This window comes from Mus pahari, chromosome X, assembly GCF_900095145.1.
Source record: "Mus pahari chromosome X, PAHARI_EIJ_v1.1, whole genome shotgun sequence".
NCBI classification, from domain to species: domain Eukaryota; kingdom Metazoa; phylum Chordata; class Mammalia; order Rodentia; family Muridae; genus Mus; species Mus pahari.
Genome location: NC_034613.1, coordinates 80,219,540 through 80,232,539, shown reverse-complemented (window position 1 = coordinate 80,232,539; position 13,000 = coordinate 80,219,540). Strand labels below are relative to the sequence as shown.

Sequence of the window (13,000 nt, the reverse complement as noted above, 5' to 3'; positions counted from 1 at the left end):
AAAAAGAGAATCTAATGCTCTTTGAATCTGAATAGTTTAGGAAGAAGGGTGGTTGGTGAGTGTCACAAAACTAATAGTGATATGATAGATTATAAAATCGCATGCAGACTGGCAGACTTTGCCCTGTGACTATGTCGCCATAACAGTGCCTTGAAAACTGTTAGGGTTTAGACTAAATTGTATGTCATGGCACAACTATCTCTTGAAAATCTCTGTGAATTCTAAAGTAAAGCAAAGACTCTGTCTTCTTCCCTTGTCATTTATTTTGCCTCTATAATTTCATATTAAGTACAGCTTTGTTGGGAAAAATAAGAAATTCTCTCTTCCATTGACCACATTCTTGTTAATATTTTCCACTAAATTTGAAAGCATTTGCACTTTTAATATTAATTATCATGGTTCTCCACTTGTTTTTTCCCTTCCCCTCGTCCGTGTCTGTCTGTCTGTCTGTCTGTCTGTCTGTCTGTCTGTCTGTCTCTATAATCTATGTAATAGCCTGGGACTCACGATGTGATCAAAGTTAGTCTCAAACTTAGAGAGATCCACCTGCCTCTGTCTCCTTAATGCTGAAATTAAAAGTATCTAGTTGGCCATCAATGGGAAGAGAGGCCCTGGTCTTGCGAAGATTATATGCCCCAGTACAGGGGAATGCAAGGGCCAGGAAGCAGGAGTGGGTGGGTTGGGGAGCAGGGGGTGTGGGGAGGGTATAGGGGACTTTTGGGATAGCATTTGAAATGTAAATGAAGAAAAAAATCTAATAAAATAAAAAAGAGTGTCAAAAAAAAGTATTTATCACTATACCTGGCCTTAGTTCTCTACTTCTTAATGCCACTCCCTGGACAATGACCAGGCTCTATTTCATGGCTAAAATATAGTGTACTTTTAAAAATGCATTGTCAGCTATAGCTTAACAGTGATGCCCCTTAATGCACTTATTGAATATTTTGTGAGGTTGTTATTTGTTTTTGTGTTTGATCCTCTGAACAACAGTAATAAGTATTGTGTTTTATAGATTAGGAAATTGAGGTTCAGAGAGAGATTTGGTAGGTTTGGTGGCTTACACAAAATTATCCAGTAATATTTGGGAATACAGTGTTTAGTGGAGTGAGTCTGTGCACTAGTGACTAGCAAGAAGACCACTAAACTCAAACCAGATTATTTTGGGGGGCCTGACCAATTCAAAGGTAAAATAAAATGCTTCAGGGACATTGTGAGCCAGTGTATGGTTATTGTCTAATGAAATAAAGGGAGAAGTCCCAGTGGGCTGAGAATATGTAGAAGAATGGACATTTTATTCAAGCAATGGTTATTGTAGGAAGGGATTATGTGACATGCAATGTCAAGGTGAAGACAGCCAAGAAGTAGTGAGGATAGTGACAAAAGCAATCCAATGGAGCAAAGACTATTTGTTGAGAGTTGAGAATGCAGGGACCACAGTGTGGTTGTAAACATTTGAAAGTCAGACTGATGAGTTCATTACTTGTCTATGGAGAGAAAATACGGATGGAGAGCCCTGGGGAACTATACTTGGCCAATTTTTTTTTAGTGGGTGTTGGAGAGAATGGGCTCAGGGTAGCCAAGGAAGAGGTTACTACAGTAGAGCAGCTTAAAATTGCATTTTTGGTGATTTTGATGGTAACAAGGCTATAGATGAAAAGTCAGTGTGACAAAATAGGTGGCTGGCTGGCAATAGAAGAACCTATTATGTATACTTAAGGGAACTTAAGATCCAGGCCTTACGGCATTTCAGAAATGTGCTCCTTTGTCTTTGTTTTTTTTTTTAATTGTTTTTGAATGCCCCCGTGTACCACATCTGGGTGAGCTCTGCATCTTTGAATCCCCCAAATACAAGTGAACACAAATGAGTAGTAGTTTGTGTTTTAGGTTCAACCATCAAGGATGCATCAGAAATGTACAGACAATCATTTTAGCTGAGACCTCAGAAATATATTTCAGCAGTCAAAACTGATCAGTATCTGTAACAGTTTGGTACATAAATAATAATGGTGAGATAAAACAACAGGTGATAGAGCTTTGCATGTTTGTTTTGTTATTGGACAGGCTGACTTGACCTCCTTTAACCCTTTCATTTATGAACATGAGTAAGCCAGGCAGCTGATGACATATTTCGATGACATACTTCTCATAGTGGTTTTAAAAATTTGTCTTGAAAAATCATTTTCTTAGATTGGACTTCCAAGGAAATTATTCAAAACAAATTTCTTCTTCTATTGACTTGGCAACAGATCCTTGGGCTGTCCATGTTATCTATGGGGAAAGTGAAAATGTTTAGTTTTGTTATTATAAATGATAATTTAAAGTAAAATCACAAATTACTAGTAGTTTCATTTGCTTTGTTTCTGTTCCCCTTTACCAATAACATTCACCATAATGATTTTGTACTAGACACTTTGTCCCATGTTTTTTTCAATGCCTTGTAATTTATTTTTTAACAATATAAGTGTTTCTTGAAAGTTAAACTTGGCATTGTTGCTTGCCATTTGTCTATGGAGTAAAGTGTTAGCTGAAATGTACTAGGTGAAATTGAATTGAAACAAAGCATATATTGGAAACAATTAGAGCCTGGTTCCCCCATAAAAGAGTTTTGTTTAAAATGTAGCATGTCCAAAAGCTTAATTATCAAAGTAAAACATGAGGCATAAAGAGTTACCAGTTTCTAATATTTTCTTCACCATCAGTTCTCTTCACACAGTTATCAGCATGTTTAATTTTCATGCATAATGGCACTAGTTTTTGTTGTCATTTATAAAGGGAGATTAACAGATAGTAAGTACAAACAAACCCAAATAAGCACTGAATAGAAAGGTGACAAAGAAAGAAAGACCTCTTTAATGTTAATTATAACTGCTAGGAAATTTAGACAAATTATATGATCTGTTTTCTATATGATTTGAAAGGACTTTAGTTAGTAACTGTCAGAGATTGAGTTAGGTCTTTGCTTTTTTAAAACGGGTAAGACAGCATCTTGTTGGTTGGCAGCTCACTTGGGGAATCATGAAGCAGTATTGCAGTGATGAAAGCAAGTGTTTAAAACATCTGCAAAGGACTTAAACTTTTGAACATTGTATTTTGTAGATTAAAAAACAAATTCCTGGACCGGGTGTCATGCCTATAATTTCGGCACTAAGGGGACAGAGTCAGAAAGATTGTTAGAGGCCAGCCAGAACCTATCTTAAAATACATAATAATAATAACAACAACTTTTTTATTATTTAATGACTAAGTTGTGCTCTGGTATGTAATGATCTCTTGTCTCAAAACCTGATACTGAGCTAGGTATGAATGCACTTTGCTTATATCCTTTAGATATCCTTTAGAGGCTAAGGCAGGAGGATTCTGAGTTTAAGGTCAGCCTGAGCAAGACAGCACAAACCACCAACCCCCATCTTAAAAGTAAATACTATGGTAGTTGTTACCTATTTGCTTTTTTGGTGGTGTTTGTTAAAATTTAATGAATTGCAGCTTTCTAAGGCTATAAGTTAAGTGAAGGGCTTCCTATCTCAAATACATCCCTCCTCATGCTGAGTTGCTGGTACTCTATGTAGACTATGCTTTCCTATTTAGATTCTAGTTTCTTGAAATGCTGAGCCTGGTGCCCCTTTGCCAGTTTTTAACAAAACTCTAAGTTCATGTCAGAAATTTTATAAGAATTTGTTTGATATTCTGTACCTGATAAGTTCAAGTTACAATTTAAAATAGTTTAGTTTACCAAATGAAGGTATGAGTAAAACTTCCTCTGAATATATTGACTAGATTACTTTTTTATTGTTTAAAGGTAAGTTGTACAAATGCACTTTGCTTTGTTTGAAAGCTCTAAATGGAGCTAGAATTACCAATCCTTGATGGTTTCCTTTGAGTTTGTTTGTACCTACTTCCATGAAAGAACGATACATGAGTAATGAATGTGGTCAGAGCAGTGAGCAAGGGTATCCCTCAGATTTGGAATACCACCACATGGAAATGCTATGATGTGGGTGGATGTTAAAGTATCTCAAGCAACACTCAAGTGTATACAGCTTTTATCAAGGGGGTAAGACAAGCTGCTGAAAGTGGAAATAAGGAATGGAGTTATACATGTTACTTATCCCTTTGTTAACTAAACTATACTTTGATTCTGGCCTCCATTTGGCATGTGTTGTTCTTTCTGCCCAAGTTTTTCTTTTCCACTGACCAAACTTCTGGTTATTCTTCAAGTCAGAAATTCTCTCTCAGAATGCCCCAAGCCTTATGGATAGCCAGTACCTCCCTTCTTAGAGCCTTATAGGAATGGGCACTGAGATGAGAGAACATAAGAATATAAGTTGCTCACCTACCTCAGCACCTCACCTTGCTTGGCTTGGCTTTACTGTGCCTCGATAGCAATGTATGTACCATCAAAGCCCACAAGCCTTAGGGCCTCAGTATGAATGGGAATCTACTCAACTATTTGTGATAGCTTGTCTTTCTGTTTAATATACATTTTATAGTAAACATCATGCTAATTCAAAATGATAGACATACTGTATTGAGAAAATTCAAAGAACAGGAAGGGAGAGTTAACTGAAGAAGAAAAGGTGACATATTTACAGGCCAGAGAAATAGGCAATGGCTGCTTCAAACCTCAGAAAAATAGTGCTTATTCCAAGTTATCCTTGAAAACATAGGAACCAGATTTATGCCTCCAGGGAACACACATATTGCAAACTGATTTAAGTCTAATATTTGCTAGTATTAAGCATTTCTTTTATGACAAGAGTACTTGCAAGTACTTTAAGTGTGTTCATCACTAAAGCAGCTGTATAAGTCATAAAACCAGTACTATTGACATACCTATTTTATAAAGAAGGAAACTGAGCATAGTTACGTAACTAGGTAGTGACCATTCAGTTATTATGAAGGTCACTTATTACTATACACCCTTTACTATAAACCCTTTGGTTTATAGGTTGCGTAATAGTAGTTTTTATTGTGAGATTTTGATGTGGGGGGCAGATATATTCTTTAAGAAAAGGCAGAACCTTATGGGAATCCCTCTGAGATTTTACCTTTCTTTTTACTTCATGTGTGGGAATATTTTGCCTGCATGTATGTAAGTACAGCATGTGTAGTGCACACAGAGGCTAGAAGAGGATGTTGGACTCCCTGGAACTGGAGTTTACAGATGGTTGTGAACTGCCATGCGGAATTGAACCTGGTTTCTGGAAGAATGGCCAGTATGCTTAACCATTAAGCCATCTCCAATCCCATGGTTTTTTCTAACTTTTAAGTTTAGAACATACATCTACTTAGCATACCCAAAGAGGTAGGTAAGTTATTTTGTAATCCCTTGGCAAGGTTGGTAAGGTTGATAACAGAAGGATTTATTATTTTTGTTGGTCAGTGGTGATTTTTCTTTCTTGTGTCTCCAGGGCTGGTTGATATGTGAAGAGCCAACTTGTTGCAGTCGCCTTCGACGTCTTCCCCTTTATTTCTCCCGAAATGGGCCTCTGTGTCCAGTCTGCATGAAAGCTGTGCTTAGACCAGAGGTAACTATCGCCTAATGTTAAAGTACTACTCAAAAGACAGCAGAGGGTTGTTTGTCCAGCCTTTAGCTCTGGGAAGCAGAAGCTCTATATTTGCCCTCTGAAGACATCCCTCTATCACACTGATAGATTTTTTTCTTCACTATCCAGACTTCAAGAAAATACATGCTTTATATTTTTAACATGTCTTAATCAATATTATATGAAGGGGAAACATTAATTCTTACAATTTACTTACATTTCATAAGGGTTACAACTTCATAATTACAAAAGAGATTCCTTGTAGAAACTTATAGACTTAGTCAAATCCCACTTTGTAAGCAGTAGAAAATCTTCCAAAACTGTACTTCAAAGAGTTCATCTTGAGGTGCGTTTCTGCCCCTGTGTCATTAAATTGTTTATCAGTATCTTCATAGATGATTGGTTCTTGAGCAAACCTTAATATAGTTGCCTAAGGGATATTGCATACTGCCATTAAGGACTACTCACTATGGACCATGGAATCTGGAAAGGCCTCTCTGGTAATTAAGATGCCTTTCCTTCCATGCCGCCTTGAAGTACCTTCAATCCAATCAGCACTTTCCAAACTGGTGAGCAGAATGTTGCAGATTTTTTGAACAAAAAAGATCTCATAACGAGTTACTGTCTAACTAAGGTAGACAAACTTAAACTAGTTCTGTAAGTCTTCTTGGACGTTGCAGTGTGATCATATAGACTACATCACAAAATATGCCTTATTTTCAAACTTTATATAGGTATTTGCAGGGATTTTGTTGAAAACGTAAAAGTTAGCGATCTATTATTTAGTTATTTTTTAATGCAAAAGCAATTTTCTAGTTGTCCCAGTTTTTGATGTAAAGTCTTTTCTCTGAAAAAGATGGTACACAGTCTAATTTTAGGAAAGTGTTTTGTTGTACTGTCTTTCTCTTTTCTTTTGCATATCTATATGTAATTTTGACTGCAGTCACAATGAAGGTATGCTTTGTAGCATTTTTCTGTGTGGCTACTTCATGCATTACATGCAATTTAACCACACTTCTCACAGGCTACTTTTTCAATAGGACTGTAATGAAAATTTTATAGTATTTCCCACTTAAATGATTTTTTTATCTCAATTGTTTCATTAGGATAGAGTATTATCAACATGCCTAAAAGTAAATATAGTAGTGACTCTTATTGCCACATACCTTTTTTGATGGCTATCCTAGTTTTTAACTATATACCAGTACCTTATTAGTATCCCAGTTTGGTTGGTGTGCTAGGTTTATTTTGTTTTTCCTGAGACAGGGTTTCTCCTTGTAGCTCTGGCTGTCCTGGAGCTTACTCTGTAGATGGGGCTGGCTTCGAACTCACACAGATCCACCTGCTTTTGCCTCCTGAGTGATGGAATTAAAGCTGTGCACCATCATCACCCAGCTGAATTGTACTGTTTGTAGCAAAGCCTTTCACACATTTGGACATTGTCAATAACTTACTTTCAAATAACTGGGTAAATATTAAATGTGTCTTGACTTTCTAATGTATCAATAGTTAGCATAATAATATAGGGTTTTAAAATGTAGAACATGTGAGAATTAACTGTCCTATGAATTACTTTTGCATCAGTCTCAAGACTTAAATCAACAGGTAAATAAACAGAACAAAGACACATGCTGTAGAGGTCCTCATTAATCTAATTGTCGAGCAGTGATTCTCAACCTTCCTAGTGCTGTGACCCTGTAATACAGTCCTTCATGTTGTTGTAACCCCCAACCATAAAATTATTTTTGTTGCTACTCCATATAGCTAATTTTACTACTGCTAAGAATCATATATATATATATATATATTTGTTTATTTACATTTGACTCCTGGGGGTTGTGACCCACAGGTTCTAAGGAGAATCATATTTTATGAATCATATTTTATTTTACCTTGGAGACTTAAAATATCTAACTCATCAATTTAAGTTGGAAATTGGTTGTTTCTTAGAAAGTCAGCTAGTTTGATGCATCAGTTCATAGTGAGAGAAGGAAAAAAAGGAATAGAGTTAGAGGATCACTAAGCTTATGATAAACATCAGTGGTATTGCTGATAGTAATTTAATATACTAGGTTATCTTATGATTTAGCATCCTTTTTAAATGAGCCAACACAAGCATTTCAAAGTAACTTGGTTTTTTCCTTATATTCTACCCTTCTACTATGCCATATACTATGACATTTTAAGCAGATGTTTACCATAGTCTAAGCTACTTATCCCCAGGAGAAGCTTTGATAGATTGGCTGCTCAGACACGACCTTCTGGAATTACTATTTCAGAGCGTACTGGTTAGTGAAACTGTCCTTAGCGTTTCAGAACAGGAGCCTTGAAAGTCGTACTCAGTTAATTTTTCGTTAGTCCATTTGAATTGCTAGTAATGAATTAGGAAAGTAATACTATGACATTTCTGAGTTTTTCTACTAGGAATAAAATATTAATCTTTCCAAAGACACCTGAGAAGCAGTTTTACAATGAACATCATCACTGCAGGTTCTATAGGTTTTCCAAAATATCAATTTTACAAGATTATGCTCGTCTCACTGGGTGTAGTGGCGCACGCCTTTAATCCCTGCAGAGGCAGGTGGACCTTTTACTTTGAGGCCATTTGGGCCTACAGAATAAGTACCAGGATAGCCAGCCAGGACTGTATAGAGAAATAGTGTGTCAAAACCTTTACCCTCAAAAAAAAGAAATGAAAAGATTATGCTCATCTAGTACTTAAGCTCTCAATTACTGAGTCTCAGCTGTATCTCTTATTTAATAATTATGCCAGGTATAGTGGTGCATGCTTATAATCCTAGCAGTTATGTGTTTGAAACAGGGCTACCATGAATTTGAGGCCAGCCTGGTCCATAAAATGAAGTGTGATTCCCTTCTTAAAAAAGTTGTACTAAACACCTATCATATAAAATTTGCTCAGCATTGAGGACGTTTATAGATGTTCTACATTTTCTTATTTATGAATAGAAGATTGTATAAAAATGTGGTATATCTTACACAGTGAGGTTTCATTTAGCTATACAAAAGAATGAAGTAATGCAATTCTTAGGAAAATTCGTTGAACCAGATTATCACGTTAAATGAAAGAATACAGATTCAGAAAGACAAACATTTTATATCTTCCCTGTATATAGACTCTAGATTTAAGAATACTACAGAGAGAGGATATGGGACATCATTATAAATATAATTAAACTACATTGCAGTTATGTATGAAAATATCACAATAAATCCATTGTTTTATACATATAGTATTAAAAATTTAGAAAGCAGTTTAACATTGTATAAAATTGTTATCTGTGGGCAAAAAAAGGTCATTTATAAATTGAACAAATCACAACCCATTTCTAGTATGAAACTAGTGAAGACTTCAGATAGGTTCAAATTTGTGGTAAAACACTAGATGTTTAAGGTGCCAGTCTCATCTTCATCTAATCATTCTCTTAGTCCTGGGTTACAGTTACTTTGAATACTTCCTAGAATTGACTTGGGATATGCAACCTGGACTCTTAAAGACTCACATTGCCTGAGCTATGAACAAAAACTAGGACAGTTTTGTTTCCAGAGCTTTAGACATGTCTTTTCTCTGTTAGATACATTAAAATATGCTTTCTGTATTCTTAAATTTTCTTTGGACTCATGGGAATTTAATGGTATACAAGTTACTAGTTAATAAAAATACTGTGAATCTTCTCTGCTTTAAATGACTTTAAATTCAGAAGGGAAAAGTTTTATATGTATTTATATTACTAAATAATAAGATCTTTCTCGTTTGTCCTGGTGCAAAGCTTGGACTTAACTAAATTAAATAATAAATATTTTAATAAGGACGTGGTTTTTGGTTTTCTTAACATGGCCATGTGCACAGATAGTAACTGAACCACAGGAGAATCTGTATTGTTATTAATCAAAACCAAGCTTAAGTTGAAAAGAACAATTTAGTCTTTTATTGTAAAGTAGATAGAGTGGTTTTTTTCCCCTTTAATCTTAGCACTCAGAAGGCTCAGGTAGGAAGATAGCTATGAGTTCAAGACCAGCTTAGGTTATGTCATGGAATACTTCCCCCCCTAAAAACAAATAAATCCATGGGTGGTGGTGGTGGTGGTGTTGTTGTTGTGGTGGTGGTGGTGGTGGTGGTGGTGGCGGAATTAAGATTTCAAAGCCAATTAATTTTTTTACCATTGACATTTCTAATTTTGATATACAGCTGAAAAAAATGTTTGCATGTAATTCCTTGGGTCATGGTAGTAATAATGTAAGAAATTAAACACTTCCTAGGGTAGAAATACTGTAGTAGAGTTCTTTATTCAGTTGTTTATTCGACTAATTTTCTTTTTCATTTTTTCCATTTTCTTATTGGATATTTACATTTCAAATGTTATCCCCTTTCCTGGTCCCCCCATAAACCCCCTCTCCCATCCTCCCTCCCCTTTGCTTCGATGAGGTTGTTCCTCTACCCACCCACCAACTCCTGCCTCCACTGGCATCCATCAAGCCTTCACAGGACCAAGGTCCTCTTCTCCTATTGATGCCTGACAAGGCCATCCTCTGCTACATGTGTGACTTGAGCCATTGTCCCTCCAAGTGTACTTCTTCGTTGGTGGTTTAGTTCCTAGGAGTTCTGGGGGTGGGGGTTGGTTGATATTATTGTTCTTCCTATGGGTTGCAAACACCTTCAGCTCCTTCAGTCCTTTCTCTAACTCCTCCTTGGGGACCCTGTGCTCAGTCCAGTGGTTGGCTGAGCATCTGCCTCTGCATTTGTCAGGTTCTGGCAGAGCCTCTTAGGAGATAGCTATATCAGGCTCCTTCCAGCTAGAACTTCTTAGCGTCTGGGTTCGGTGATATTAAAAACAATGAATTCATGAAATTCTTAGGCAAATGGATGGAACTAGAAAATATCATCCTGAGTGAGGTGGCCCAATCACAAGAGAACACACATGGTATACACTCATTGATAAGTGGAATATTAGCCCAGAAGCTCTGAATACCCAAGATACAATTCACAGAACACATGAAGCTCAAGAAGAAGGAAGACCAAAGTGTTTTTGCTTCGGTCTTTCTTAGAAAGGAGAACAAAATACTCACGGGAGCAAATATGGAGACAAAGTGTAGAGCAGAGATTGAAGGAAAGGCCATCCAGAGACTGTCCCACCTGGGACATATACAGTCAACTAATTTACATCTCATATACAGTCAACTAATTTTCTTAAAGGATACTTCCAGGGGAAACCATAATATGCCCCTTTGTTCAACATTGGGACAGTCCTCAGCTTACTCTCATTATCCTCTATTGTAAAATTGTTAAGGTCCTTTCTGTCATCATCATTGTCATGCATAACTTCTGTTCTTCCAGGGAGAGAGATTATGAACCCAAAGTCATCATATGTTATGACTTCAGAATGGCTATGCCTAAACAAATTGTTGGTTTAATGAGTAAGAGATGAATCAAGAATGTTGACAAGCTACTTGGGTAGTGTTCTACATAAGAAAATGTATGATGGTGCTGCACACCTTTAATCCCAGCACTTAGGAGGCAGAGGCAGGCGAATTTCTGAGTTCGCGGCCAGCCTGGTCTACAAAGTGAGTTCCAGGACAGCCAGGGCTATACAGAGAAACCCTGTCTCAAAAAAATGTATGACAATAATTGTGATCTCTTAAGGCATTATGCATGAAAGGGGTGTGGGAAGAGGACCTCAGAGCTGTAGTGGGAAATCTGAAACATTGTTGATGTTCCAGTATAGAAAGAGGCTTTATTGTGGAAGGCATGTTAGAGTTTTGTAGTTTTGATTTGCTTAAACACTGAGATCTCTGAATTTTATATGTAGCTTCTCTACTACCAAGCACATACTCAACTTTTATTTTTCAATATCATTTTCAGGCTTTTTTTCCTACTAAAAGAAAGTTGAAATAATATTTTAAGGTAAACAATATATTGTCAATTAGTACATTCTTTTTTTAAAGATTTATTTATTTATTTTATGTANATAAGTACACTGTAGCTGTCTTCAGACAAACCAGATCCCATTGCAGATGGTTGTGAGCCACTATGTNGTTGCTGGGAATTGAACTCAGGACCTCTGGAAGAGCAGTCGGTCATCTTAACCACTGAGCCATCCCTCCAGTCCCCATTTAGTACATTCTTAATGTGTTACTAGCATGTCTGTCCAATTCCAAACATTTACCACCCCAAAAGCAAAGGCTGTATTCATTAGTGCCTAGTCTATATTCTCTTCTCCTATCTATAGTAAAAGGCTTGTCTGCTTTCAGGCTCAGCAGTTTACCTATGCTGAGGATTTCATATAAATGAATTATATGTCACCCTTTGTGTCTGACTTCTTTCATTTAACATACTGTCCATCCTTATATTCTGTGTGAATTTTCTTTCTTTTCTGGTGGCCAATAATAATTAATTAAACCCAGATGGATGATTCATCTGTTTGTTGATGAACATTCCTGTTTACTCTTAAAGTTTTATATTTTATTAAGTAAAAAGGTCTTACATATGCTCTGTGTTTGTGATCCATGGTTCACTTATTAGTCTTATTTCCAAGGGTAATATTGCATGAATCTGGACCGATTTCTCTCTCTCTGTTCCTGTCTTTAGTAACTACTTATTCAGCACCTGTCTTATGCTCATTCTTAGAGTTGGTGTATAAAGCATTCAGAACTATATACAGTCCTTCAAGTACCCTCTCTGAAAACAGTACATGGCAGAATAAACCCGCCATTGCCACCTTTTCTGGATAAGTTTATTTGGCTGTATTAACATTCTAATATATACTACTGATAGGCTGTTTCCTATGATGTTTTCTTAGACCCAAGTGTTTTATATAGGCTTCAATGTATGACTCTTAACTGATAGTATATTAACAAAGTACCACAAACCAGATGGCTTAAAGGGTGAAACTTGGATGGACATATATAGATCATTAGTTGAATGCTAACACAGCATATACAAAATCATGGGTTGGCAATTTGTAGCATTACAAAACAACAGAAATCGCACATATATATTACCTCATTATGCTAGATTGGAGAACTCCAACTTCTTTTTTATTATTATTATTATTTTTTATTTACATTTCAAGTGCTATCCTGAAAGTTCCCCATATCCTCCCCCTGCCCCTGCTCCCCTACCTACCCACTCCCATCTCTTGGCCCTGGCCTTCCCCTGTGCTGGGTCATATAGTTTGCAAGACCAAGGGGCCTCTTGGCTTGGCCTCTTCTGCTACATATGCAGCTAGAGACACGAGCTCTGGGGGTACTGGTTAGTTCATATTGTTGTTGCACCTACAGGGTTGCAACCCCCTTCAGGTCCTTGGGTACTTTGTCTAGCTCCTCCATTGGGGGCCCTGTGCTCCATCCAATAGCTGACTGTGAGCATCCACTTCTGTGTTTGCCAGGCACTGGCATAGCCTCACAAGAGGCCGCTATATCAGGGTCCCTTCAGCAGAATC

The 13,000-nt window shown here is 36.9% G+C and overlaps 1 protein-coding gene across 2 annotated transcripts in view; it reads left to right on the top strand.

The window, feature by feature from the left end:
- Pola1 (DNA polymerase alpha 1, catalytic subunit) overlaps nucleotides 1–13,000 on the top strand; it is a 315,971-nt gene that overhangs the window by 191,172 nt on the left and 111,799 nt on the right. The window contains exon 35 of one of the 2 annotated variants that reach the window (XM_021187798.2): nucleotides 5,409–5,525. The exons of the other annotated variant lie outside the window; for it this stretch is intronic. Within the exon in view, the coding sequence (XP_021043457.1) occupies nucleotides 5,409–5,525 (117 nt within the window). The remainder of the gene's footprint in view (nucleotides 1–5,408; nucleotides 5,526–13,000) is intronic. 2 annotated transcript variants of the gene reach the window in all.